Source organism: Heptranchias perlo, chromosome 6 (assembly GCF_035084215.1).
Source record: "Heptranchias perlo isolate sHepPer1 chromosome 6, sHepPer1.hap1, whole genome shotgun sequence".
Classification (NCBI taxonomy): Eukaryota; Metazoa; Chordata; class Chondrichthyes; order Hexanchiformes; family Hexanchidae; genus Heptranchias; species Heptranchias perlo.
In genome coordinates this window covers 17,304,549-17,330,173 of record NC_090330.1, presented here as the reverse complement: position 1 = coordinate 17,330,173, position 25,625 = coordinate 17,304,549, and the positions used below count along the sequence as shown (strand labels likewise).

The 25,625-nt window shown below is 41.9% G+C and overlaps 1 protein-coding gene across 3 annotated transcripts in view; it reads right to left on the bottom strand.

Moving 5' to 3' along the window:
• The window catches only part of rab6a (RAB6A, member RAS oncogene family), a 76,433-nt gene that overhangs the window by 31,784 nt on the left and 19,024 nt on the right, over window positions 1-25,625 (bottom strand). For all 3 annotated transcript variants that reach the window (XM_067985856.1, XM_067985854.1, XM_067985857.1), the window contains exons 2-3: window positions 14,419-14,477; window positions 2,840-2,893 (exon numbers count right to left, since the gene is read on the bottom strand). In XM_067985856.1, the coding sequence (XP_067841957.1) occupies window positions 2,840-2,893; window positions 14,419-14,477 (113 nt within the window). The remainder of the gene's footprint in view (window positions 1-2,839; window positions 2,894-14,418; window positions 14,478-25,625) is intronic.

Below are 25,625 nucleotides of genomic sequence, written 5' to 3'. Positions count from 1 at the left end.
CACAAGAGACAGCATGGAATGTTGCTAGGCTAGGCATTTTTTTCTGATTTGGTGCTGTACTTGAGAAAATGCAAGCTCAAGCTCACTTTGCATTTTGACATTGCTGAAAAGCTATCCTGATGACAAAGATTATAACACTTAAAGATTGGAATAAGCTTCACATTTGAAAGTCAAGTGGGGGATTTCACAGAGGAGAAGACACCACAGCATTTGCTGATCTCAGAATCAACTGGAGGCTGAAGATAAAAGATCACTGAGATGGGCACCAAGAACAAAATGCATCAATCAACAATGTAAGATCAGAAACTATTAAACATCTTAAAAATCTTTACACAACTATGGGAACTATATACTAGAAATTTATAAGATACATAGGAACAATACATTTTGCTTTTGGCATAGAAAACCTTTCTGGACATGGACAACAGGTGATAGTGATGCAGTTTAGGAGAAAACATTCTATGGAAGGAGGAGAATCTGACCATAATTAGTAATGCAAAGGTGTGAATTTCTTAAGGTCCAGTGTCTCAGATGACAAGGTCCTCTGTATCCACCCCCACATACCACCAGTGGACAACAGCAAATCCAAACAATACAAGGGATATCTAATTTTCATTTGTTCCTGAAGGCATCACACAGAGGCAGGTAAATGCACCCTTCTCTCTTGCCACCAAACCCCAAAATATCTTAATTTTAAACAACTTGTAAAGGAGGTATACTCATTTATTGCAGTATAAAGTCAGGCTCTTTGGAGACCTGGCATGGCAGGAATCCTGGCTTAAAAGACCCATTCAGACAATACACCCTATGGGTCTGTATGGGGCCTGATTGAAATGAAATTGAATTAGCAATATTCCCACACCTGAATGCTGAACACAATTGAAAACCATGGTACAAAGCACCCCAGCCTTTCCCCAGAGTGCCATTAGGCTTCAGAAGAAACTACAGTATTGGCAGTTTCCAGCAGTAGTTGGTTACTACACCCTTCACAGAGGACAAAAGGCTTCACATGCAATAGCTACGGGAAAAAAAAACTGGACTGCAAACAATTTTTGTATAATACAGCTAAAATTAATTCTATTACATATTTTAACAGGATTCAATAAAGACAGGACAACCACCTTGATGAGTCTTCAGGACACTTAGATCAAAACTACAGCACAGAAACAGGCCATTCGGCCCAACTGGTCTATGCAGGCGTTTATGCTCCACGTGAGCCTCCTTTCCCCCACCCCCACCACCTCCCTACTTCATCTAATCCTATAAGGATGTCCTTCTATTTCTTTCTCCCTCGTGTGCTTATCTAGCTTCCCCTTAAATGCATCTATGCTATTTGTCTCAACTACTCCATGTGGTAGCGCATTCCACATTTTTACCACTCTTTGGGTAAAGAAGTTTCTCCTGAATTCCCTATTGGATTTATTAGCGACTATTTTATATTTTTGACCTCTAGTTTTGGACTCTCCCACAAATGGAAACATTTTTCTCTATATCTACCCTATCAAACCCTATTATCTTAAAGACTTCTATCAGGTCACCCCCTCAGCCTTCTATTTTCTAGAGAAAAGAACCCCACCCCACTCTGCCTTTCCTGATAAATGATATCCTCTCAGGACTGGCATCATTCTTGTGAATCTTTTTTGCACCCTCTCCAATGCCTCTACATCCTTTCTATAATATGGAGACTAGAACTGTGCACAATATCCCAAGTGTGGTCTAACCAAAGTTCTAGACAAGTTTGACATAACTTCTTTGCTTTTCAATTCTATCCTTCTAGAAATGAACCCTAGTGCTTGATTGTCTTTTTAAATGGCCTTATTAACCTGCATCGCTACTTTTAGTGCTTTGTGTATCTGCGCCCCTAGATCCCTTTGCTCCTCTAACCTATTTAGACTATTATCGAAGCAGTATGTGGCCCCCTTATCCTTTCTACCAAAATGCACCACCTCACACTTATCTATATTGAAATTAATTTTCCAATCACATGCCCATTCTGCAAGTACAGATAAGAAAAAGTTATACTCCTATAATCTCTGGACATTACTCCAGCACAACTGTCAACAAAGCAGCATAGTATGTTACAGCACAGAAGGCGGCCATTTGGCCCATCGGGCCTGTACTGGCTCTTTGAAAGAGCTAGCCAATTAGTCCCACTTGCCTGCTTTTTCCCCATAGCTCTGTAAATTTTTCCCCTTTAAGTATTTATCACTTTCAGGCAGTGCATTCCAGATCATAACAACTCTCTGCGTAAAAAAAAGTTTCCTCATGTTGCCTCTGGTTCTTTTGCCAATCACCTCAAATTTGTGTCCAATCCTTCGGCCACTGGAAACATTTTTTCCTTATTTACTCTATCAAACCCGTCCCTGCTTTAAGGAGAACCCCAGCTTCTCCAGTCTCTCCACATAACTGAAGTCCCGTATCCCTGGTAGCATTCTAGTAAATCTCTTTTGCACCCTCTTTAAGGCCTTGACATCCTTCCTAAAGTGAAGTGCTCAGAATTGAACACAATACTCCTGCTGAGGCCTAACCAGTGTTTTATAAAGGTTTAGCATAATTTCCCTGCTTCAGTACTCTTATGCCTCAATTAATAAAATCCAAGATCCCACATTTTTTTTTAAAAACTGCCGTCTCAACTTGTCCTGCCACCTTCAAAGATTTGTGTACATACACCTCCAGATCTCAACTGTTCCTGTACAACTTAATTAACAAATACATGGAGAGTTTAGAAATAGTATTTTGACCAGTGTCTTCACTTTCCAGAATATTTGTTCGGAATACTGAACCCATTTTCAAAATTAGTCTTCAAATTTAAACAAAATAATGCTTTTAAGTTACTTACTGTTCGATCTTCCAAATACATAGTTTTTGACAAAAAGTCTATTCCAATGGTTGCCTGTGGGGGGTGGGGGAGGAATAAAAAAAATGATGGTTTATTTGCAGCAAAATACACAGGTTATTAATTACAGAATCACAAAGGCTTGTAATATCTTTTGATGATTTAATATGCTAAATAGTGGTTAACATATAATATTCGTTGATCCCCAGCTGCTCAGATTATTTTTCCTTTAAACAGAAGTACCCTAATTCTTCCCAAGTAACACCTGCAACCAAGTATCAGGAGTCTGTTACAACTACAAAATCCACCCTTCAGTTTTTGCAATATACATATTAATAGCTATAATAATCAAAGGCAACTTCAACTTTATATAGAAGACTTACACAATTGACTTTTTTTTCCCCAAATGGGGGGGGGGGGGGGGGGGGGGTGCAATGCATCTATGTTGCCATCACTTCACGTGAGTAAATCGATTTATTGATGAAACTAATGATGAAATCCGCTGAACGAAATCAGAGAATCTTCAGATCCCGGTCAATCGACTAATAACAATAATGACTCTTTCAGCCAGACAGGTGGCTTTCAGGCCATAGGCCCAGAAAATCCTACAACTTAATGAGTGTGGAACACTACCCCACAAAAAGCAGTAGGTGCTAGCTCAATTAATAATTTTAAACCTGAGATCGATAGATTTTAAGGGTATTAAGGGATATGGAGCCAAGGCGGGTAAACGGAGTTAGGATAGAGATCAGCTATGATCTCACTGAATGGCAGAACATGCTCACGGGGCTGAATGGCCTACTCCTGTTCCTATGTTACTCACAATAAAACAAAATAAAGTGAATGGTTACAACAGTGGGCATCTAGTATTGAATTTGTTCTGATCTACAATCCTTAAACAGCACAGCACCTTTCACTCAGTGGGATAGGGTCACGGTTATTCCCCTAACATCTGCTGAGTCAGATCAATCAACAGTCACCCACAACCAGCATCGTGCTATGTTCTCGACAATTTTCCACACAGTCAACAGCAACCGCTGCTTATCCATTTTGGCCTGTGACTACCATTCATCAAAAGTATAAGAAAACCCTGATGGAACTTCTGGAACGCTAAGTGGACTTTATTTACAGAGACCAATGAACGAACCATTTTTATTAGTATCTTACGGCATAACATTCCAATCAAGGAAGCTTACAAATACTTTCACGGTACCCACTACAAAACTGCAAATTCCACAATGCCTCGTGGTTTTCGCCTCTTGTACACGCCATGCCTGAAGAGAATTGAAACTGTGCAAGGAATCGGGAGACCCAGATATTGCAGACCACCTGCTTGAATTCACTTGATGTTGCTCGATGAGCCTATTGGGAAGAGTCAACTTCACAAATGGACTTTACTTGCTTGAGTTGGAACAGCTGCAGTCTCGTTTGTTGCCTGGGTGATGCGCACGTCCATGAGCACAGACCAATGCCGTTACGTCACCTACTAAAGGTGACAAGGGTCTCCTGCAACAAAATCTTCGAATGGAAAGTACATGATGAATGGCGACACTTTCACCAAAATGCCCTGAACCAGGATCCACCCCCCCACCCCCCCACCCCCCAAAACAAGCCTTCAAACTATCAGAACTCAACTCTGTACTATGTAATATGAAATCTGGTACAACTTAGACCTTGAATTTTTGAAGAACCTTGGTCCACAAGCTTGTAAGCAGTTATCAATTTTCTTCACTCACGTCGTCCTTGAAGGCCGAGTTTCAGCAGTATGGCACCAAGCAAAGATCACTGGCCTAGTTAATCCAGGCAAGGACCCACAGTTAGTAGTAAGATAGTAGCAATCTCCCTCCTGAGTATTTGCTACAAGATGCTCAAGCAGCTAGTTCTCGAGTGTATATCTCCAGTAGTGAATGCTGCGCTGAACCTAGACTAAGCTAGTTTTCGCTGTGGCCACAGCACCTGTGACCAAGTACTTGCCGTAACCACCTTCATTGAAAATAACTTTCAGAAATTCTTTAAGACTGGTGTTGTCTTCTTTGTAAGCAGCCTACGACAGTCTGGCATACTGATTGTCTGGTGAAAATATCAACAGTACTGCCATATTGGGCCACCTCTTGATTGAAATGTTGACCCCGTAGCAGAAATTCAGAGTACACATAGCGACTGCACCAGCTGGTGGAAGATATTAAATCAATGGCCTCCCTCAGGGATCGGTTCTAGCACCACTCCTTTTTAATCTATACATAAACAGCCTGCCTGCAAACAGAGCGCAGAAACTCATCTATGCTGAAGGTACCATCTTTACCACGCAAGCTAGTGACTTTTCCACCCTGGAAACCACAATCACTAATGATATGGAGCTTATGATGGAGTACTGCCTGAAATGGCATCCTCGGTCCTCATGTACTTTCCATTCGAAGATTTTGTTGCAGGAGGCCCTTGTCACCTTTAGGTGACGTAACGGCATTGATTTGTGGTCATGAACATGCACATCACCCAGGTGACAAATGAGACTGCAGCTGTTCCAACTCAAGCAATGGGTACGGTAGCATAGTGGTTATGTTAATGGACTAGTAATCCAGAGGCCTGGACTACTAATCCGGAGTCATGAGTTCAAATCCCGCCACGGAAGCTGGGGAATTTAAATTCAATTAATTAAATAAAATCTGGAATTAAAATACTAGCATCAGTAATGGTGGCCATGAAACTAGCGGATTGTTGTAAAAACCCATCTGGTTCACTAATGTCCTTACCCGGTCTGGCCTATATGTGACTCCAGACCCACAGCAATGTGGTTGATTCTTAAATGCCCTCTGAAATGGCAAAGCAAGCCACTCAGTTGTAAAATCTCGCTAAAAAAAGTCACAATAAGAATAAAACCGGACGGACCACCTGGCATCGGACCACTAAACACTGGATATGACAAAGGCAAACCAAGCCCAGTCGACCCTGCAAAGTCTTCCTGACGAACATCTGGGGACTTGTGCCAAAATTGGGAGAGCTGTCCCACAGACTAGTCAAGCAACAGCCTGACATAGCCATACTCACAGAATCATACCTTTCAGCCAACGTCCCAGACTCTTCCATCATCATCCCTGGGTATGTCCTGTCCCACCGACAGGACAGGCCGACCAGAGGTGGCAGTACAGTGATATACAATCAGGAGGGAGTGGCCCTGGGAGTCCTCAACATTGACTCTGGACCCCATGAAATCTCATGGCATCAGGTCAAACATGTGGTGATTACCACCTACCGCCCTCCCTCAGCTGATGAATCAGTCCTCCTCCATGTTGAACATCACTTGGAGGAAGCACTGAGGGTAGCAAGGGCACAGAATGTACTCTGGGTGGGGGACTTCAATGTCCATCACCAAGAGTGGCTCGGTAGCATCACTACTGACCGAGCTGGCCGAGTCCTGAAGGACATAGCTGCCAGACTGGGCCTGCGGCAGGTGGTGAGCGAACCAACACGAGGGAAAAACTTGCTTGACCTCGCCCTCACCAATCTACCTGTCGCAAATGCATCTGTCCATGACAGTATTGGTAGGAGTGACCACCGCACAGTCCTTGTGGAGACGAAGTCCCGTCTTCGCACTGAGTGCCACACAACATGTTGGATGGTGTCCTATCACCATGCTAAATGGGACAGATTCAGAACAGATCTAGCAGCTCAAAACTGGGCATCCATGAGGTGCTGTGGGCCATCAGCAGCAGAATTGTATTCCACCACAATCTCTAACCTCATGGCCCGGCATATTCCTCACTCCACCACCACCACCACCAAGCCAGGGGATCAACCCTGGTTCAATGAGGAGTGCAGAAGAGCATGCCAGGAGCAGCACCAGGCATACCAAAAAATGAGGTGCCAACCCAGTGAAGCTACAACACAGGACTACATGCATGCTAAACAGCAGAAGCAACATGCTATAGACAGAGCTAAGCGATTCCACAACCAACGGATCAGATCAAAGCTCTGCAGTCGTGAATGGTGGTGGACAATTAAACAACTAACAGGAGGAGGCAGCAATGTGAACATCCCCAGCTTCAATGATGGCGGAGTCCAGCACGTGAGTGCAAAAGACAAGGCTGAAGCGTTTGCAACCATCTTCAGCCAGAAGTGCCGAGTGGATGATCCATCTCGGCCGCCTCCCAGTATCCCCACCATCACAGAAGCCAGTCTTCAGCCAATTCGATTCACTCCACGTAATATCAAGAAACGGCTGAGTGCGTTGGATACAGCAAAGGCTATGGGCCCCGACAACATTCCGACTGTAGTGCTGAAGACTTGTGCTCCAGAACTAGCTGCGTCTCTAGCCAAACTGTTCCAGCACAGCTACCACACTGGCATCTACCAGACAATGTGAAAAATTGCCCAGGTATGTCCTGTCCACAAAAAGCAGCACAAATCCAATCTGGCCAATTACCGCCCCATCAGTCTACGCTCAATCATCAGCAAAGTGATGGAAGGTGTTGTCGACAGTGCTATCAAGCGGCACTTACTCACCAATAACCTGCTCACCAAAGCTCAGTTTGGGTTCCGCCAGGACCACTCGGCTTCAGACCTCGTTACAGCCTTGGTCCAAACGTGGACAAAAGAGCTGAATTCCAGAGGTGAGGTGAGAGTGACTGCCCTTGACATCAAGGCAGCATTGGGCCGAGTGTGGCACCAGAGAGCACTAGTAAAATTGAAGTCAATGGGAATCAGGGGGAAAACTCTCCAGTGGCTAGAGTCATACCTAGCACAAAGGAAGATGGTAGTGGTTGTTGGAGGCCAATCATCTCAGCCCCAGGACATCGTTGCAGGAGTTCCTCAGGGCAGTGTTCTAGGCCCAACCATCTTCAGCTGCTTCATCAATGACCTTCCCTCCATAAGGTCAGAAATGGGGATGTTCGCTGATGATTGCACAGTGCTCAGTTCCATTCGCAACCCCTCAAATAATGAAGCAGTCCGAGCCCGCATGCAGCAAGACCTGGACAACATCCAGGCTTGGGCTGATAAGTGGCAAGTAACATTCGCGCCAGACAAGTGCCAGGCAATGACCATCTCCAACAAGAGAGAGTCTAACCACCTCCCCTTGACGTTCAATGGCATTACCCTCGCCGAATCTCCCACCATCAACATCCTGGAGGTCACCAGTGACCAGAAACTTAACTGGACCAGCCATATAAAAACTGTGGCTACAAGAGGAGGTCAGAAGCTGGGTATTCTGCGGCGAGCGACTCACCTCCCGACTCCCCAAAGCCTTTCCACCATCTGCAAGGCACAAGTCAGGAGTGTGATGGAATACTCTCCACTTGCCTGGATGAGTGCAGCTCCAACAACACTCAAGAAGCTCGACACCATTCAGGACAAAGCAGCCCGCTTGATTGGTACCCCATCCGCCACCCTAAACATTCACTCCCTTCACCACCGGCGCACTGTGGCTGCAGTGAGTACCATCCACAGGATGCACAGCAGCAACTCGCAAAGGCTTCTTCGACAGCACCTCCCAAACCCGCGACCTCTTCCACCTAGAAGGACAAGAACAGCAGGCACATGGCAACACCACCACCTGCACGTTCCCCTCCAAGTCACACACCATCCCGACTTGGAAATATATCGCCGTTCCTTCATAGTCGTTGGGTCAAAATCCTGGAACTCCCTTCCTAACAGCATTGTGGGAGAACAAATTTAAAAAAACCACAACAAAGACTGTCTCCACACACCTTATTTTATTCATTCATGGAATGTTGGCGTCGCTGGCAAGGCCAGCATTTATTGCCCATCCCTAACTGCCCTCGAGAAGGTGGCGGTGAGCCACCTTCTTGAACCGCTGAGTCAGTGTGAAGGTACGCCCATGCTGCTGTTAGGTAGGGAGTTCCAGGATTTTGATCCAGCGACGACGAAGGAACAGCGATATATTTCCAAATCAGGACGGTGTGTGACTTGGAGGGGAATGTGCAGGTGATTGTGTTTCCATGTACCTGCTACCTTTGTCCTTCTAGGTGGTAGAGGTCGTGGGTTTGGGAGGTGCTATCGAAGAAGCCTTGGCGAGTTGCTGCAGTGCATCTTGTAAATGGTACTGCAGCCATGGTGTGCCGGTGGTGGAGGGAGTTAATGTTTAAGGTGGTGGATGTGGCGCCAATCAAGCGGGCTGCTTTGTCCTGGATGGTGTCGAGCTTCTTGAGTGTTGTTGGAGCTGCACTCATCCAGGCACGTGGAGAGTATTCCATCTCACTCCTGACTCGTGCCTTGTAGATGGTGGAAAGGCTTTGGGGAGTCAGGAGGTGAGTCACTCGCCACAGAGTACCCAGCCTCTGAACTGCTCTTGTAGCCACAGTATTTATATGGATGGTCCAGTTACATTTCTAGTCAATAGTGATCCCCAGTATGTTGATGGTAGGAGATTCAACTATGGTAATGCCGCCGAATGTCAAGGGGAGGTTGTTAGACTCTCCCTTGTTGGAGATGGTCATTGTCTGGCACGAATGCTACTTGCCACTTATCAGCCCAAGACTGGATGTTGTCCGAGCCCGCATGCAGCAAGACCTGGACTGCTTCATTATCTGAAGGGTTGCGAATGGAACTGAACACTGCAATCCTCAGCAAACATGCCCACTTCTGACCTTATGATGGAGGGAAGGTCATTGATGAAGCAGCTGAAGATGGTTGGGCCTCGAACACTGCCCTGAGGAACTCCTGCAGCGATGTCCTGGGGCTGAGATGATTGGCCTCCAACAACCATTATCATCTTCCTTTGTGCTCGGTATGACTCCAGCCATTGCAGAGTTTTCCCCAATTCCCATTAACTTCAATCTCACTTGGGCTCTTTGATGCCACACTCTGTCAAATGCTGCCTTGATATCAAGGGCAGTCACCTCCGGAATTCAGCTCTTGACTTGACTTGCACAATCCTCGTGGCCTCCCGTGAACTCTTAAATGCTCCAATCATCAAGCAAAGTGCTGACCCAGTCTCCTTCCTCACTAACCAACAAAAATCATCTACTGAATATTGATGAGAAAGTTAATACCCTAAATAAGCCAATCGCCAACTCTAACTGGGGAGTAAATGCCTCCACTTTATGCTCATTTGCTCTTGCACACTGCTATTCCCCTCCCATGGTTAGCAGTCCTCTGCAACATAGCTCCTCTACATCTTCGTCATTCAGATCTGGTAGCAAAGTTGTGAGTGGACAGACGAAATCCAGTTACCAATTCACTCTGATTTGTTCTATTAACCAACAGCCTGGTTCTCTTCAAGACATCCGATATGGTCAACCTTTCCTGATTCCTTGGACTTTTCCTCACCAACTCGCTGATGTGAAGAGTACACGGCAGATGCTCCTATAAATCACCATAGCATCTACGACCCTACAGAACATCTACCAGGATTCAAATGGCCACTTCTCAATTGCATTCAATATAGAAAGGGACAGTGCACCTCAAGTCTTCACCTATGAGGCCTTTGTGACAACAAATGTTCTTGCAGTCCAATAAAAACTATGTCCCACATCGATGAATCATGATCACTAATTAAACTGTTCGGTGGTCCATGCACTTTGCATGCTGGTGATAATGCTCGAAGATGGCTGAAATTATAAGCCGAGTCTGCATATGTTAACTAAACATTTAGATATCCAATTTAAGTAACATCTATCAAAGTAAATGGCATCTCACATTGCTAATCCTTCCAACTTGCATATTTAGGCTACAATCAACAAGAGATAAATCAGAAATGAAATATGCCTCAGCAAAAGTTGAAGTTTAACACAAATGAAGCATTCACATTTCCATTCAGACTTCTGAAAAAAGTTCAAAATTCCATTTTTTGCTGACCAGGGTACTACCTCAAACTTCAGCTGGAACCTCATCACCTCGGTGATGTGTGTCTGCTTAACATTTCATTCTCCCAATGCTAGACTGAATTTGAAGGCTTTTTGTGCATAGGTCAGGTATTTCCTCTTCTGCTTTCATAGTTGAAACTACAAATGAACATGAACTGGCTCAGGGTATATCAATGACTTTTGTTCAAGACAAAAAAAAACCAAGATCAGCTGCCACAATTAATCAAACTTTCAGTTTCATACATGCCTTATAAATGCAAGTGTAATTACTGTGCTCCACATGGTGGTTTTTCTATTGGCAGAAAATGCATTTACTTGTCTTTTAAGTCCTCCATGTAATCCATTCTAAAAGGCACACATCTGAAACTAAAGTTACAAAACACTAAAAGCAATGTAGCTGATCCTGGCCACTGGATTTGGTAACAAAGTCTGGTCCCCACTTACAGCTTTTTCATTTCAGCCCTGCATTCTTTTTTCTGTTCTCAAAAACTCATTTCATACTAAACTACTTCTCCCCACTCTGACAACAAGTGCATTCACTATGACCAGTGACCAAATAGGAGTCTTTATTGGGAGCGTTGTAATAGCAGACTATGGTGAAATCTTGGTAATATGAAGGTTTTGAGTGTTTTCAGGATGTACGAGGATAAATTGTTAGCCATTAAATATAGCACATTTGTTTCCAACATTTTAATCCAGTCCACTTTTTTTTATAAATGAAATGTAACTGCCATACTTTAAGGGCAAGTAGTCACTTTTTTTTGCAAGTCTACCAAGATAAACCAATGGTAGTCATGATGTGGAGATGCCGGTGATGGACTGGGGTTGACCATTGTAAACAATTTTACAACACCAAGTTATAGTCCAACAATTTTTATTTGAAATATACAAGCTTTCGGAGGCTTTCTCCTTCCTCAGGTAAACATTTACCTGAGGAAGGAGAAAGCCTCCGAAAGCTTGTATATTTCAAATAAAAATTGTTGGACTATAACTTGGTGTTGTAAAATTGTTTACAAAAGATAAACCAATGACAACAGTTACAATATATACATACCAAAAAGTGAAAAATCTGATGTGACAATCAGAATGAGATACCAAACATTAATACATTGCGCAATTAACAGATTCAGCCTTAAACATTAAACTAGCTGGAACTTTTACCAGTGATCATAATAGTGTTTCAGCTGTGATCGTTGAATAGTAGGGCTGGCCTTTACCATATTAAACGCCTACACTCAACTGCTTGATTCCATAATTTAGTGCTTAAAAAGCTCTTTGCTAAAGCAGAGAATATTATGAGGAATGCTGGAAGTAAGAAAATAATTTTTTTTAAACTTCACCAGGAAGAAATCTTACCCTAGTGGTGATGAATGGGCTTACACAAGAGCAGCGTACAGTAGTGTGGGGCTATGTTACTGGACTAGCAATTCAGAGATTTAGAGTTCAAATTCCACCATGGTAACTGAGAAATTGAATTCGATAAAAATTACCACGAATGCTGTTGGATTGTTATATATATATATAAAAAAAAACTGGTTCACTAATGCCTTTCAGGAAAGGAAAGTTGCCACCCCTACCCAGCCTGGCCTGTATGTGACATATGAATGTGGTTGACCCTTAATGCTCTCAGGGAAACTGGAGATGAGTAAAAATTGCCAGCATCACCCACAGCCCAAGAACAGAAAAAGATTAATTCAAGTGGGATTTGCTGTACTACCAAGCGAGACCTTTCTAATTATGTTCCCACAGGTTAAGGTTGCATTCACAAATCCTAAATCCAAGCAGTAGCTTGCTGAATCTAATAGGCTGAAAGACAGACATCAATCCGTGATGTAAGCCACCAGTTCTCGAACTAAACTGCCACTTCTCAATTATTCTAATAGTCAGAACATTCCACCAGCTTTCATACAGAAAGTCTGAATCCATTCATGGTTTAGAGTTTAATTAGCTACCTGCTGTGCAGTATAAACCATCATGAAACATTCACAACCATCCTTAGCACCCATCAGATAGATGTTATGATGCCACAGCACTATTCAAAGAGCAGAAGGTTCTGCTGGTGTCCTAGCCAACATCCCTCCCTCAACCAAGATCACCAAAACAAAATTAACTGGTCATGCACCTTATTGGGGATTCTTACTGTGTGAAAACTGAAACTAATGCAGACAAATGTAACAATATGAAATACCTGTGAGGCTTGAGACACAAGATGCTATATAAATGCAAGTCTTTGTTACCATGTAGTTGAATGAACAATACTGTTAAACAAGAAAATTGCCAGTAGTTCATGGCTCAATACAAGCCGTCGCTAACAGCTGAAGAAAAGCAGAAATCAGTTTCACTGCAGTATGATGCAATTTTTTCAACAAACTTTCAAGATTACTTCCATCACTTTGCAACAAAAACACTATAGTGATGAGACATAAGTTAGATGGATTATAATGTCCGTTTACATGGAGCTGTAAACAAAAGAAAACTGGGGTGAGGAGAAAAAGAGGAAAAAGGGTACTGATCTTATTCAAGTTGAAAGAAAGACAAAAAAAATTACAATGCAGGATACTGTTTGTTCACTTTTAAAGGGGAATGAAGCACAGGCCAGCATGTAAATTTAACAATTTTATGATCAGTTTTTTCCATTTGGGTTCACTAATACTAGCTAGCTCCTGCAATGACCTTGTGGCACTGCCTGGTATAGCATCAAGCATCATAGACCAGAAGATGTTAATTTCAATCCCAGGTCTGTGGTGAGTTGGCTGATCACAGCTGCAGTCGCAGTCAGAGCACTATAATTGGCCTCAGTTACAAAATACATGGGTGGATATGGTTGATAATAGAATTGGCCTTGGTGGAGATGTCCTCAATGATTGAACCACCTGCTGATACTAACCAGGGACAAAGACCAGCCAGGCAATGTACCATAGAGCTCCTAGCCCAAAATAAACCTTAGCAAGAGTATACACCACTGTGAGAGTTGCGTAGAGGAAAGGAAAAATATTAGAAAAATAAACTATGCTGGCAGAAGAACTTGTTATATCACCATGCATCTGCAATGAAAACACTAGAATTTTTTTTTATTAAGTGCATCAATAACTCCTCCATAGAGCTCAAACTCAGTGCACATACAAAACCGTGATTCTAATTTTGAAAACTACAGAAAATCAGCATGCAAATACTTCTGTTAGAAAAGGCTTATCGTTGCAGGGTTGACAAGTGGTACCAATACATTTCAGAAAAAATTACACAAATCAATATGCTTTAATGTTGCAAGATATTCTTAATTCATCTCAAAATTGCTATTATTGCCAAGAACATACCCGCAAGCACTTCTCTCTAGTGTTACACAATTCAAAATACTCTCTGTAGACACAAACCAAGTTGGGCATCTCTAATTGCATTGCTAGATGTTTCACAGTTCAAGTGGATATAGTACAAATTATACTTAACTATACTAATGGATTTTTTTTTAATTGTGAAAAGGGGGATCATGGTCCATTCCCTCCTAGGCAGAGTATCCCCATATCAGTACAAAGTAAGAGAAAGGGATTTCAAAACTGCATAAATGTCAGGCGGTAAGATTATCCGCTTCATATTCTTTGGTTATTTTTACTCTTTTTATGTAGTTAGATTACGGCTGAAATAATTCTCTCTTAGAAGGAAAGAAAATTATACAATTAATCAAAACGAAATGTTATAAGCATTGAAAAGGTCAGATTTCATTTTCTGGCAGATGGAACAAAAGCATTTTACCAATTAAACCTTTACCTGGTAAGTGTTGTCAAAGCTGTCATACATGAACCTAGTTATCAATGAAGTCTTCCCAACTGAAAAAGAAAAAAAAAAGCACAAATTTATAAATTACCCCAGACTCCTTGGTACTAAACATAGTATGGCACAAAACAGAAATACACAACTAATTCCTTAATCTACACATTCTTAGCAGTGGATCCTCAAATAAGTGAATGTTCAATGCAGCAACAAAAATATGTAGAAAACATTGAGAGATGCAGTTCTCTTATTAAGAGTATTGGAAACCCTTGACTGATAGTGAACAACTTTGACAAAATTAAATTACTCCTAATTTAAATTTCAGGTGCCATATTCAGTTTTATTTCTTGGTCCTCCAAAATACACTGCTTATCTTCTGTTCCTTCATTTAAAATCAAAATGTATACTTCCAGAAAGTACTTTCTCATAGGCTGATAAATTAGTAATTCCCAACTGGAAATGTGTGTAATTCAGTATATTTTTTAATCCTTCGATTTCCTTCAGATATTGAATTGATACAAAATGTTAAATGGATTATAAAGTTGTTTCACCTAGGCTACATGCACACATTCTGAATTTAGTTCTGTTACGAAGTTTTTAAGTGTAGATTAGTTATGTTTCACTGTATTGCTCACAGATTAAAGAGAGAAAGATTTAGTACACAGAGCTGAAGCATCTCCCACATTTCCTTCAAAAACATGGTTGGTTGGACCTGGCAGTAGAGCACCAGGCCAAAGGGTAGGGTGACGGCCATAGATACTGCACCCAACACCTGACTGCTTCCTATTAAAGCACGTGCTAGACATGATTACTTCTCATTAAGCACGTGCTAGGCAACAACCATGTACATATGAAAACTGGATACTTGTTGCTGCCCAGTGACTATCTGATTTTAAATGCAACTGTAGTATTTTTACTAAGAATTATAGAATCGTCGCAGCAGAGAAGGAGGCCATTCGGCCAGTCGAGCCTGTGCCGACTCTCTGCAAGAGCAATCCCAGCTAATCCCACTCCCCCGCCCTTTCCCCATAGTCCTGCAAATTTTTTCCCTTCAAGTACTTGTCCAATTCCCTTTTAAAAGCCACGATTGAGTCTGCCTCCACCACCCCCTCAGGCAGTGCGTTCCAGATCATAACCACTAGCTGTGTAAAAGAGATTTTCCTCATGTCGCCCTTGGTTCTTTTGCCAATCACCTTAAAACTATGTCCTCTGGTTCTTAACCCTTCCGCCAATGGGAACAGTTTCTCTCTGTCTAGACCTTTCATGATTTTGAATACCTCTATCAAATCTCCTCTCAACCTTCTCTGCTCCAAGAACAACAACCCCAGCTTCTCCAGTCTATTCACCATTCTAGTAAATCTTTTCTGCACCTCTCAAAGGCCTTCACATCCTTCCTAAAGTGCGGTGCCCAGAATTGCACACAATACTCCAGTTGTGGCCGAACCAGTGTTTTATAAAAGGTTAATCACAACTTCCTTGCTTTTGTTGGTGGGAACTGAACGGTGTAATGGGCCACCCACATTATCTTCACCTCTGGGACCCAACATTGATTCCAGCCCAAGTTCACAGGATGAAAACTGTATGCTGGCTATAAAAGTGCAACATGGAATGTAGTTGGGTAAAACTTCCGATTAATTTGGCAATAAGTTGCCAAGAAAACTGGCTGATGAGGGATGCGAAAATAATGCACAGATGCATTAGAGGTGCTCTTCCAAGACTGGGGCCAAGACACATTCTTGGGGCAGAGTAAAATAAGCTTTACTTGGCAGTGCTAGCTTACTTGGGAATACTCATCACAGACAGAGAGAAACAAAGCAGACACCTTTAGCACAAAATTCACTCAAAATTAAAACGAAACTTTGCAGGATACATTATAATGGCAAACCATCTTGGAAGCTTAATTGTATATTCCACCACTATAAATGCTGGATAATAATATTGAAATTGCCCACAAAGGTTATTTAGCAGTTACCATATATGTGCCAATCACCTGCATTTGACGCTGACCAGCAGTGTTTTGGGTGACCAGTCAACATGAATCGGTGAAGATTATCCCCGGTGAATGTGTCAGAGTGCTATCACTGAGCCACAGCTCAGTCAGACGGTTGTGCACAAAAAACTAGGCCGACATTTGAGTGCAGCATTGAGGGAGTACTGCACTGTCAGAGGTGCCATCTTTCAGATGAAACCAAGGCTGACCACTCAGGTGGATGTAAAAGATCCCATGACACTATTTCAGAGCATGGAATTCATCCCAGTATCCTGGCCAACATTTATCCCTCAACCAACATCACAAACATATTATCAGGTCATTATCACATTGGTGTTTGAGGGACCTTGCTGTGTGCAAATTGGCTTCCGCATTTCATATATTACAACAGTGACTACACTTCAAAAGTACTTCATTGTCTGTAGAGTGCTTTGGGATGTCCGGAGGTCATGAAAGGGGATATATAAATGCAAGTTTTTTTTAATCCCGGACCAGGCCCCTTTCCACCACTGCTACTAAATTGGTAGCTGCTGATGTAAACCAAAGTAACTGAATGTGGCTGCATACTATTGGCAGGAATTCAGAGTGTATTGAGCACTCAAGTAAGATGCAGCACAGCCAGGAGCCAACCAATGGTCTAATTGGTACATGCGCTACTTGGTGCAAGGCAGGTGTTTCTACAAGTAACCACATGACACAGCATTCCACTTCACAGGCCTTCTGACTGCAACAAAAAAGCTTCCTTACTTAAGGTCTGACAAGCTGCATTAATGTCAACATGACTTGCAGTTTAGGAGGTTTGGGCCAAGTTTCTATGTGCATTGAGTACTTACAATTGCTTTTCTAGATCAAACCAAAATTATAAAATGCTGGTACAGGATGGTAATGGTGTCATACACTTGCTAGTGCCGGACCTAAACATCAAAATTCAGTGGAAAATTCTTTATTCCTGGAACAGCCTTGCTTGTGTGTGCAATCCAGACTGCAAGATACCTACAGCTTTACTGGATATGCTGTCAGCAATAAAGACTGCCTTCTGCAGATGGGATAGCCCATAGGTGTAATTTCCTCAAAGTAACTGTAAAAATGCCACTAAGAAATGAGGAAATATATAAGGGCTATAGAAAGGCTGGGTTTGATTAGTAAATCTAATAAGTGCGATGCAATTTAGGAAAAAAAAGGAAATATTTTACCCTAAATGGTAAAATTCTCAGTGGTGTAGAAGAAGTGGTGCACTGTAAAAGGTTGCAGACTGAAGCACCATAAAAGACTGAAATATTAAAGGGTGTAGGGAAAGAACAGGGAAATGGCACTGACTTATGATGTGGAGTTAACATCTGCACATACTTAGTCAAAAGTTTAGTGCTGAAATTTCTAGGATTCTGGCAGTGAGTTAATATATATTTTAGTAATCAAGTAAAGCAGACCCACCTTACAACAGTCTTTGAACCCATACAACAGAATGGAAAGATTAAAAAAAATGCATTCAGAGGCAGTAGTATAGTTATACTGAGAAGCTGCTATTTTGCAATTTAAAGTATTTATGATGATGTCTGGTACAATGTGTTCCTTTCTAATGAACAATTTCTCAAATGTTTCATTCATTACCATCGCAACAGGAATTTAGTGAAATTATTGTTACTCAATTCACGAGAGCTTTAAATGGGAGCGCTTCTGAAATGTACACCATTTCAGTTATATTTTTTTAAAACTGGCTGGTGCTGAAGCAACTTTTCACACAAAAGGGATCTGGTTTGGACTGTAAATCAATCAAACTGTTCTACAAAATAAAAAATGCATATGCTTATGTAAATATTACTCATCTAATATAAGTAAGTTGGAAAATACAAAAATTCAAAGTCCAGTGCTAATTTCAATTAATAAACATCTGTGTCGTGTTTATCTTCAGATGTGAAGCAAACTTAAGGTAGGGCAAAATAAAGTACAGTAGAAAATCGATATTAATATTCTATCCTTGGCAAACATTTACAATCAGCCTTCCTCAGTCAGCAATTCATTTATTATGACAGATTTTCTGCCAAAGGACCAAAAGCATTAATAGTGGTTCCCATCCCATGTCACTATTAGTCATTATGAAATAGGATGGTCTGATACTTGGAGAACACAGGCAGAAGGAGATAAAACAAAGGAACAAAAGTAGCTTGGAGTTGATCATTGTATACCTCTCCCTTCTTTATCCTTGTCCCCTCCCAAAAAAGGCCTCAAAACTTCAAAAAAGACAAAATTAAGTTCTAATCTAAATAAATTTAATTTATCCTTTACCATATCAACATGATTTTTCCCCCAAGAATTAATTAACATTATCTCTTCAAAAACACGTGCATGTTATCAACTTTCCTCATCAAAGTAACATGTTTATCTTTGTGTACAATCAGCTCAAATCTTCCAGACAGCACTAAACGACAGAGCCCACTATTTTATGAATACAAAAGACAGGTCTGCTAAAAATCAAACGGACCATTATATGGCAGCATTAGGTGTCAGCCTTGGCTCAGTGGTAGCACTGTTGCCTGAGTCAGAAGGTCCTAGTCCAGAGACTTGAGCACATAATCCAGGCTGACATTACTGTGCAGTACCAAGGCAGTGCTGCACTATCAGAAATGCCATCTTTTGGATGAAAGCTTGTGATTTTCAAATAAAATTGTTGGACTTTTACTTGGTGTTGTAAAATTGTTTACAATTGTCAACCCCAGTCCATCACCGGCATCTCCACATCTTTTGGATGAGACATTAAATTGAGGCCCCATCTTCCCTCTCAGGTGGACATGAAAGATCCCATGGTACTATTTGAAGCATTGCACTATTTGAAGAGGAGCAGAAGAGTTCGCCCAGTGTACTGGCCAAGTTTTATCCTTCAACCAACACCTGTAACAGATGTGGAAGTAGAAACCATAATTATAAATATTCAAAAAAAGGAAAAATAAGGAAAGTGAAGGGGGTAGCTCTTTCAGAGAGCTGCTACAGGCCCAATGGGTAAAATAGCCTCCTTCCGCATTGTGAATCTATGACTCTGAATACAGAAGACCCCAAGCAAGAGCGAAAAAAGAGTGAAAAATGGAAAAGTAGGAGTGTGTCGGGCTGCAGCAAAGGCACAGTTGCAGCAAAGGGTTTTAAAGGAGGTTTTTGAAAGCAGCAAGGGAAGCAATAGGCAGAGGGGGTTGCCACCAATGTTACAGTGGAGAAGAATCCCACGTTGGAGGTGTATGCTGGGATATAAGGAGATCACGTAAGTTGGGTGAGACTAGGCCATGAAGAGATTTGACAGCAAAGACAAGAACTTTGAAGTCAATTTGCTGTGGCACAGAGCTTGTGGAGCTTGGTGAAGTGCAGGACTTTGCACAGGTGAGGACGTGGACTGTAGCATTTAGGAGAGTTAAGGCTTGTGGAGGACTGAGGCAGGAAGGCCCATTGTTTGTTAGGGAAAAAAAAATCAAGCATTCAGGTGAAGGCAGCTTGGACCAAGGCTTTTGAGAGAGTAGGCAACGCTACAGAGGTGGGATAAAAGCTGCCTTAATAATGTTTAATAATTTCAGAAGACATTTTGATGTGTTAAAATTATGTACAGGGTAGTTTTAGAAAGAAAGCACAATAACCTTGGGCCAAGCTTTTTAAAATCTGTAACTTAACCTTGTACTTGATGGAAAGATAAATCTCCAATCAATCAACTTTATGTCTGCTCACTAGTATAGAAATTTTGATGCAGACATACAATACTCCCCGGTTATTTTACACTGCAGAGCAGTTCTGGCATTACATATCTGGCAATGCATGCATAATCAGTGCACAGTCTTGTCCAGACCTCCTTCAATGTCAGGAAGGTCCGCAGAGGGCAGGCTAACTTCTCAAGTCAGACACAAAATAGTGACTTAACCAAAGTACTGCAAGTGGCAGCTGTTTATAGTTTGCGCCACCTTGGGAATGCCCCCTTTCTTGTGCCAATGAAAGCCCTGGTGTTGGTTTGTTTACGCAGCTACCTGACAACAGCATGTTTGCATCAGAGGTAACACTTAAAATAAATAGGACATGTGTTGCACTGTGCCACTAAGTCACAGATTTGCAATCTTAACTGGACTTTTGGATGTTATTTTGATCGAAGCCAGTCTCATGTATTTCAGCAGTTATCTCAGTAGCAGCAGCAAAGTTGAACAATTAATTACGCTTCTCTGTTACTAAAAATGTTACTAGTTTATTAGAATTTGTACGCAATTGGGAATCTCCCATCCCTTTCCAATTACTCTCCCCCACCCCAAGAAAATAACTAGGATTTGAAGGAAAGGAGCACTTTCAACATTCATGAAAACTGGCAGTCGCTTGTGATCTTGTATTTATACATGCTATAATACATATTTGCTACACAGATAAGTGGTGGTGTGCAGGATTCAATGCTATAGAGCTCTGGGAAAACCAGTGCATTGTAGTCAGGCAGATTTGACAGTGAAATTAGTGTATTACAGGTCTCTAACTAGTACTTGATTATCTAAATTGCCCAGTCTTCGTTTGTTCGATTAAATGATCTGTTGCAAAGCAATGTGTTCTCAATTCATACGGTTGTACAGTAATCGTGTTATAAAGAGTGCGCAGGAGGTCAGGAATCAGGACCAAATGCTTGTAACCCAGAAAGGTTTAACAATATGGGCTAAATTGGATAAGATCTTCTAATACCACTGAATCCTGATTAATCCTTAAAGTGCGAGTCACAGTATTTGTGCTGCATTAATAGTTTCTCTGTTGAATCAGCAGGACAAACTTAGTTTGCTAAATGTTATACTTCACCATAATTATACTTGATCAAAATTATCTCAAATTTTTATAAACTTCATATAAAAACCATTTTGTACCACAGCCCATTCACATTCAAATTCAGTCTGAAAGGCAAGAAATGTCCAAGTTATTTTTCTGCCTCTCAAACATTCCACAAGAAAATGCCTCCTCCTCACAATCCAGAACAACACAACTGAGATCAGATCAGGTAGGTAGGAACCAGGTAATCAGCATCCTAATATGGGACAACTTACTGGAATATCGAAAAAAAATTATGAAGCGCAGCAAAGTGGTAATCCCAGTGCACTGCACCTAGGAGTGATAGGTCACAAGTTTCATGCAGAATGTTTCATGTACTGAATAACAATTCCAACCACAACTGGAAATAACTTAGTGGAGTACAGGCATGTCCCCACAGGGAGACTGGAAAAATGTAACTGTCACCCCAGGTCGCTCTTGTACACCTCCTTGTGGTAAGCTTCATTGTCAGAGGCCTGGCAATATGCAAGGGGGAAAAGGAAGAATATATCATAAAATGAAGCAATCTTAAGTAAACACACAATTTACATAAAATTAGACCTTAATGATGTCTTTCAACAGTGGCACACTTAGGAGTGAATCAATACGTGGTGTGCTGGACAGTTAAAACTGGGAGAGCGCAAAGACAAAGAGAAACAAGATACTGTGCTTGGATGAGGAATTCAATAATGGTAACAGAAAGGAAGCAATTCACCACCTTAAAATTTTCTGCCTAGATCAGGCACTTTTATCTGGAACCTATTCCACAATATTAAGAATTTTACAAACAAGATGCTTTGCAGTTCTAGAAAGTTGATCTACACACTAATTTGTATCAACTGCAACTATCTGTACTTCTTCACTTACGACCAAATATTTTTGCCGCATTTTTAATACCTTCTAAAAACCGCAACCTAGTTCAACTCTTACTGCAAATGGTTGAAACCACCTAACCTCTCTCTCTCTCTCTCCAAAATCAAGCATTAACCAGTCGTCACAGCATCTTTTCATAGGTGTCATTCATAAACAAAATGTGAATGCCAACTCAGCACATAGATATCAAAAAAGCACTAAGTAGTGCAACACTAGAAATATGTATACCCATTCCCTATTACTCAATCCACACTAGAAAGAAATACACCTATTCCCCATTATTAAATGCACAAATCAGAAGCAGAAAAAGCTGTTCACAGTACAATATTGTGATTGTGTTGCATTTATCAACCAAACAAATAAAAGGCCAGCAGGCTGAAAGGAGAACTTCATAAATATTTATTGTATATTGAAAGCAGTCTGTTACAAAAGAAAAAAATACAGAACGGTACTGCAGTGCACAAAATGGCAAAAAATAGAGACCTGCAATATAAATCAATCAACTCCAATCACGATGAAATGTGCAAGAACCCATTTAACAACACAATAGATTCTAAATTCTGGACAGCAACTTTTCCAAATTCCTGTTTGATATACCAGAAACCAAGAATGCAGTAAGGCTGTTATACTGAGTTTTATATTAATAAAAGGAAAACTACATTCAGATGTAGAAAGATAGGGCAAGGCATTTCCAGCATTTTGCCCATTCTTTTTACATGCAAAGGATTCTATTTCCTTCTTATGTTCCTAAATCTGTATTTGCACTGCAGTGACACTCAAGCTCTACCTATCTACTCTTCCCAGGAAAATTTCAGTTTATCGCCATTGCTGCAACATATATGCTTCAGATGCGAAGTAAACATGAACACAGGCATATAGACAGCGACCATTTAGTACACCAAAGAGTTTGTCACTTTACGCAGTCTATTTTATACCTGATTACAAGTCATTTCAAGCTGCCCAAGGGTGACAATTTCGTTGTGTTAAAGGACTGAACTAAAGTACTGCATTGGAATTCTTTTAAGTCGTCATTTTTCAAATAATTTATTTTCTGTAAGATCATCAATGTAATGCACTAAACAACAACTTGCATTTATGTGGCATAGGAAAATATCCCAAGGCACTTCACAGGAGCATAACCAAACAAATATCGACACCAAGCCAAAGGAGGAGATATCAGGACAGGTGACCAAAAGCTTGGTCAGAGGTACGTTTTAAGGAGCGTATTAAAGAGAGGTAGAGAGGCAGAGGGGTTTAGGAAGAGAATACCAGAGCTTAGGTCCTAGACAGCTGAAGTTATGGCCGCCACTGGTGGGGCAAAGGAAGTCGGGTTGCTCAAGAGGCCAGAACTGAAGGTCCGCAGAATTCTCGGAGGATTGTAGGAGGTTACAGAGATAGGGAGGAGCGAGGCCATGGAGGGATTTGAACACAAGCAGGAGAATTTTAAATTCGAGGTTTTGCTGGACTAGGATGTCAATGTAGGTCTGCAAGCAAAGGAGTGATGGGCGAACAGGACTTGGTGCATGTTAGGAGATGGGCAGCAGTTTAATGAGCTCAAGTTTACGAAGGATGAAAGACCGGCAAGGAGAGCATTGGAATAGTTAAATCTGGAGGTAACAAAAGCATGGACGACGGTTTCAGCAGCAGTTGGGCTGAGGCAGGAGCAGAGACGGGCGATATTACGGAGGTGGAAGTAGACGATCATTCTTTGGTGACGGAGCGGATATGGGGTTGGAAACGCAGCTCAGGGTCAAATAGGATGCCGAGGTTGCAAACAGTCTGGTTCAGTCTGAGACACAGACACCAGGGGATGAAATTGGTGGCTAGGGAGCGGAGTTTGAGGTGGGGGCCAAAAACAATGGCTTCAGTCTTCCCAATGTTTAACTGGAAGAAATTTCTGCTCATCCAGTACTGGATGTCAGACAAGAAGCCTGACAACAGAGGCAGTTGTGTGTTAGGATGATGCTGCCGAGGGACAGCATGTAGATGATAAATAGGAGGGTCCATGGATAGAACCTTAGGGATTCCAGAGATAATGGAGTGGGAAGAGAATCCATTGCAGGAGATTCTCTGGCTACGACTGGATATGTGAGTGACTCACCTCCTGACTCCCCAAAGACTTTCCACCATCTACAAGGCAGGAGTGTGATGGAATACTCTCCACTTGCTTGGATGAGTGCAGCTCCAACAACACTCAAGAAGCTCAACACCATCCAGGACAAAGCAGCCCGCTTTATTAGCACCCCATCCACCACCCTAAACATTCACTCCCTTCACCACCGGCGCACCGTGGCTGCAGTGTGTACCATCTACAGGATGCACTGCAGCAACTCGCCAAGGCTTCCTCAACGGCACCTCCCAAACCCACGACCTCTACCATGCAGAAGGACAGGGGCAGCAGGCACATGGGAACACCACCACCTGCACATTCCCCTCCAAGTCACACACCATCCCGACTTGGAAATATATCGATGTTCCTTCATCGTCGCTGGTCAAAATCCTGGAACTCCCTACCTAACAGCATTGTGGGAGAACCTTCACCACACGGACTGCAGTGGTTCAAAGCAGCAGCTCACCACCACCTTCTCAAGGGCAATTAGGGAAGGGCAATAAATGCTGGCATTGCCAACGACGCCCACATCCCATGAACGAATAAAAAAAATATAAGAATGGAACCAGGCGAGGGTAGTTCCACTCAGCTGGACAATACAGGAAAAGCATTGGAGGTGGATGATGTGGTCAACAGTGTCAATGGCTGCAGTCAGGTCAAGAAGGATGAGGAGGGATCGCACTCCACGGTCAGTCACATAGGATGTCCTGTGTGACTTCGATTCAGGCCGTTTCAGTGCTGTGGCGGGGCGTAAGCCTGTTTGGAGAGGTTCAAACATGGAGTTGCAGGAGAGATGTGCATGGATTGCCAACCTCTCCACCAATGTTATCTGCGATTTTTAGGCAGAAAGTACATCTCATTTAAAAGGATTCTTCGCCAGATTAAGAAACAAATTCCTAAACTAAGCACAACACTTTTCAAAAGGGAATATGGAGAAAGGAAAATTAAAGTCCTGGAAATCAAAACAAATCCTTCATTTCATTTTTGCTCAATAAAGTAGGTATCTGTATTCCCAAAGGCTTCTATAATGAATATACCAGCACTTCAATCATAGCCTGTAATATAAATTTTGAACTACTTTGTCAGCTACATTTACAGCCTATAAACAGCACATCCAATGGTAGATCTGGCTTCTTCCTAGTGACATCCAATTAGCACTGGCCAGCAAATAAATGCCTTCCTATATCAGTCTCTTCTATTACACGCTGGGCTGACTGCCAGAATACCTGTGTTCAAAACCTTCACTTTAGGTCAAATAAATTTGAAACATATTTCACTGTTCCAACCAGCTCATATTAATGCTTACTATTGGAGTCAAAAACCTAAATTAGTAGTAGGTGCAACTGGACAGCCTTAGGGACACCCAGTGGGGTCAACCACAAGTTCCTTTCTAGAAGTGGGAGAAAAAATACTCTTACATCCCCATTGAGG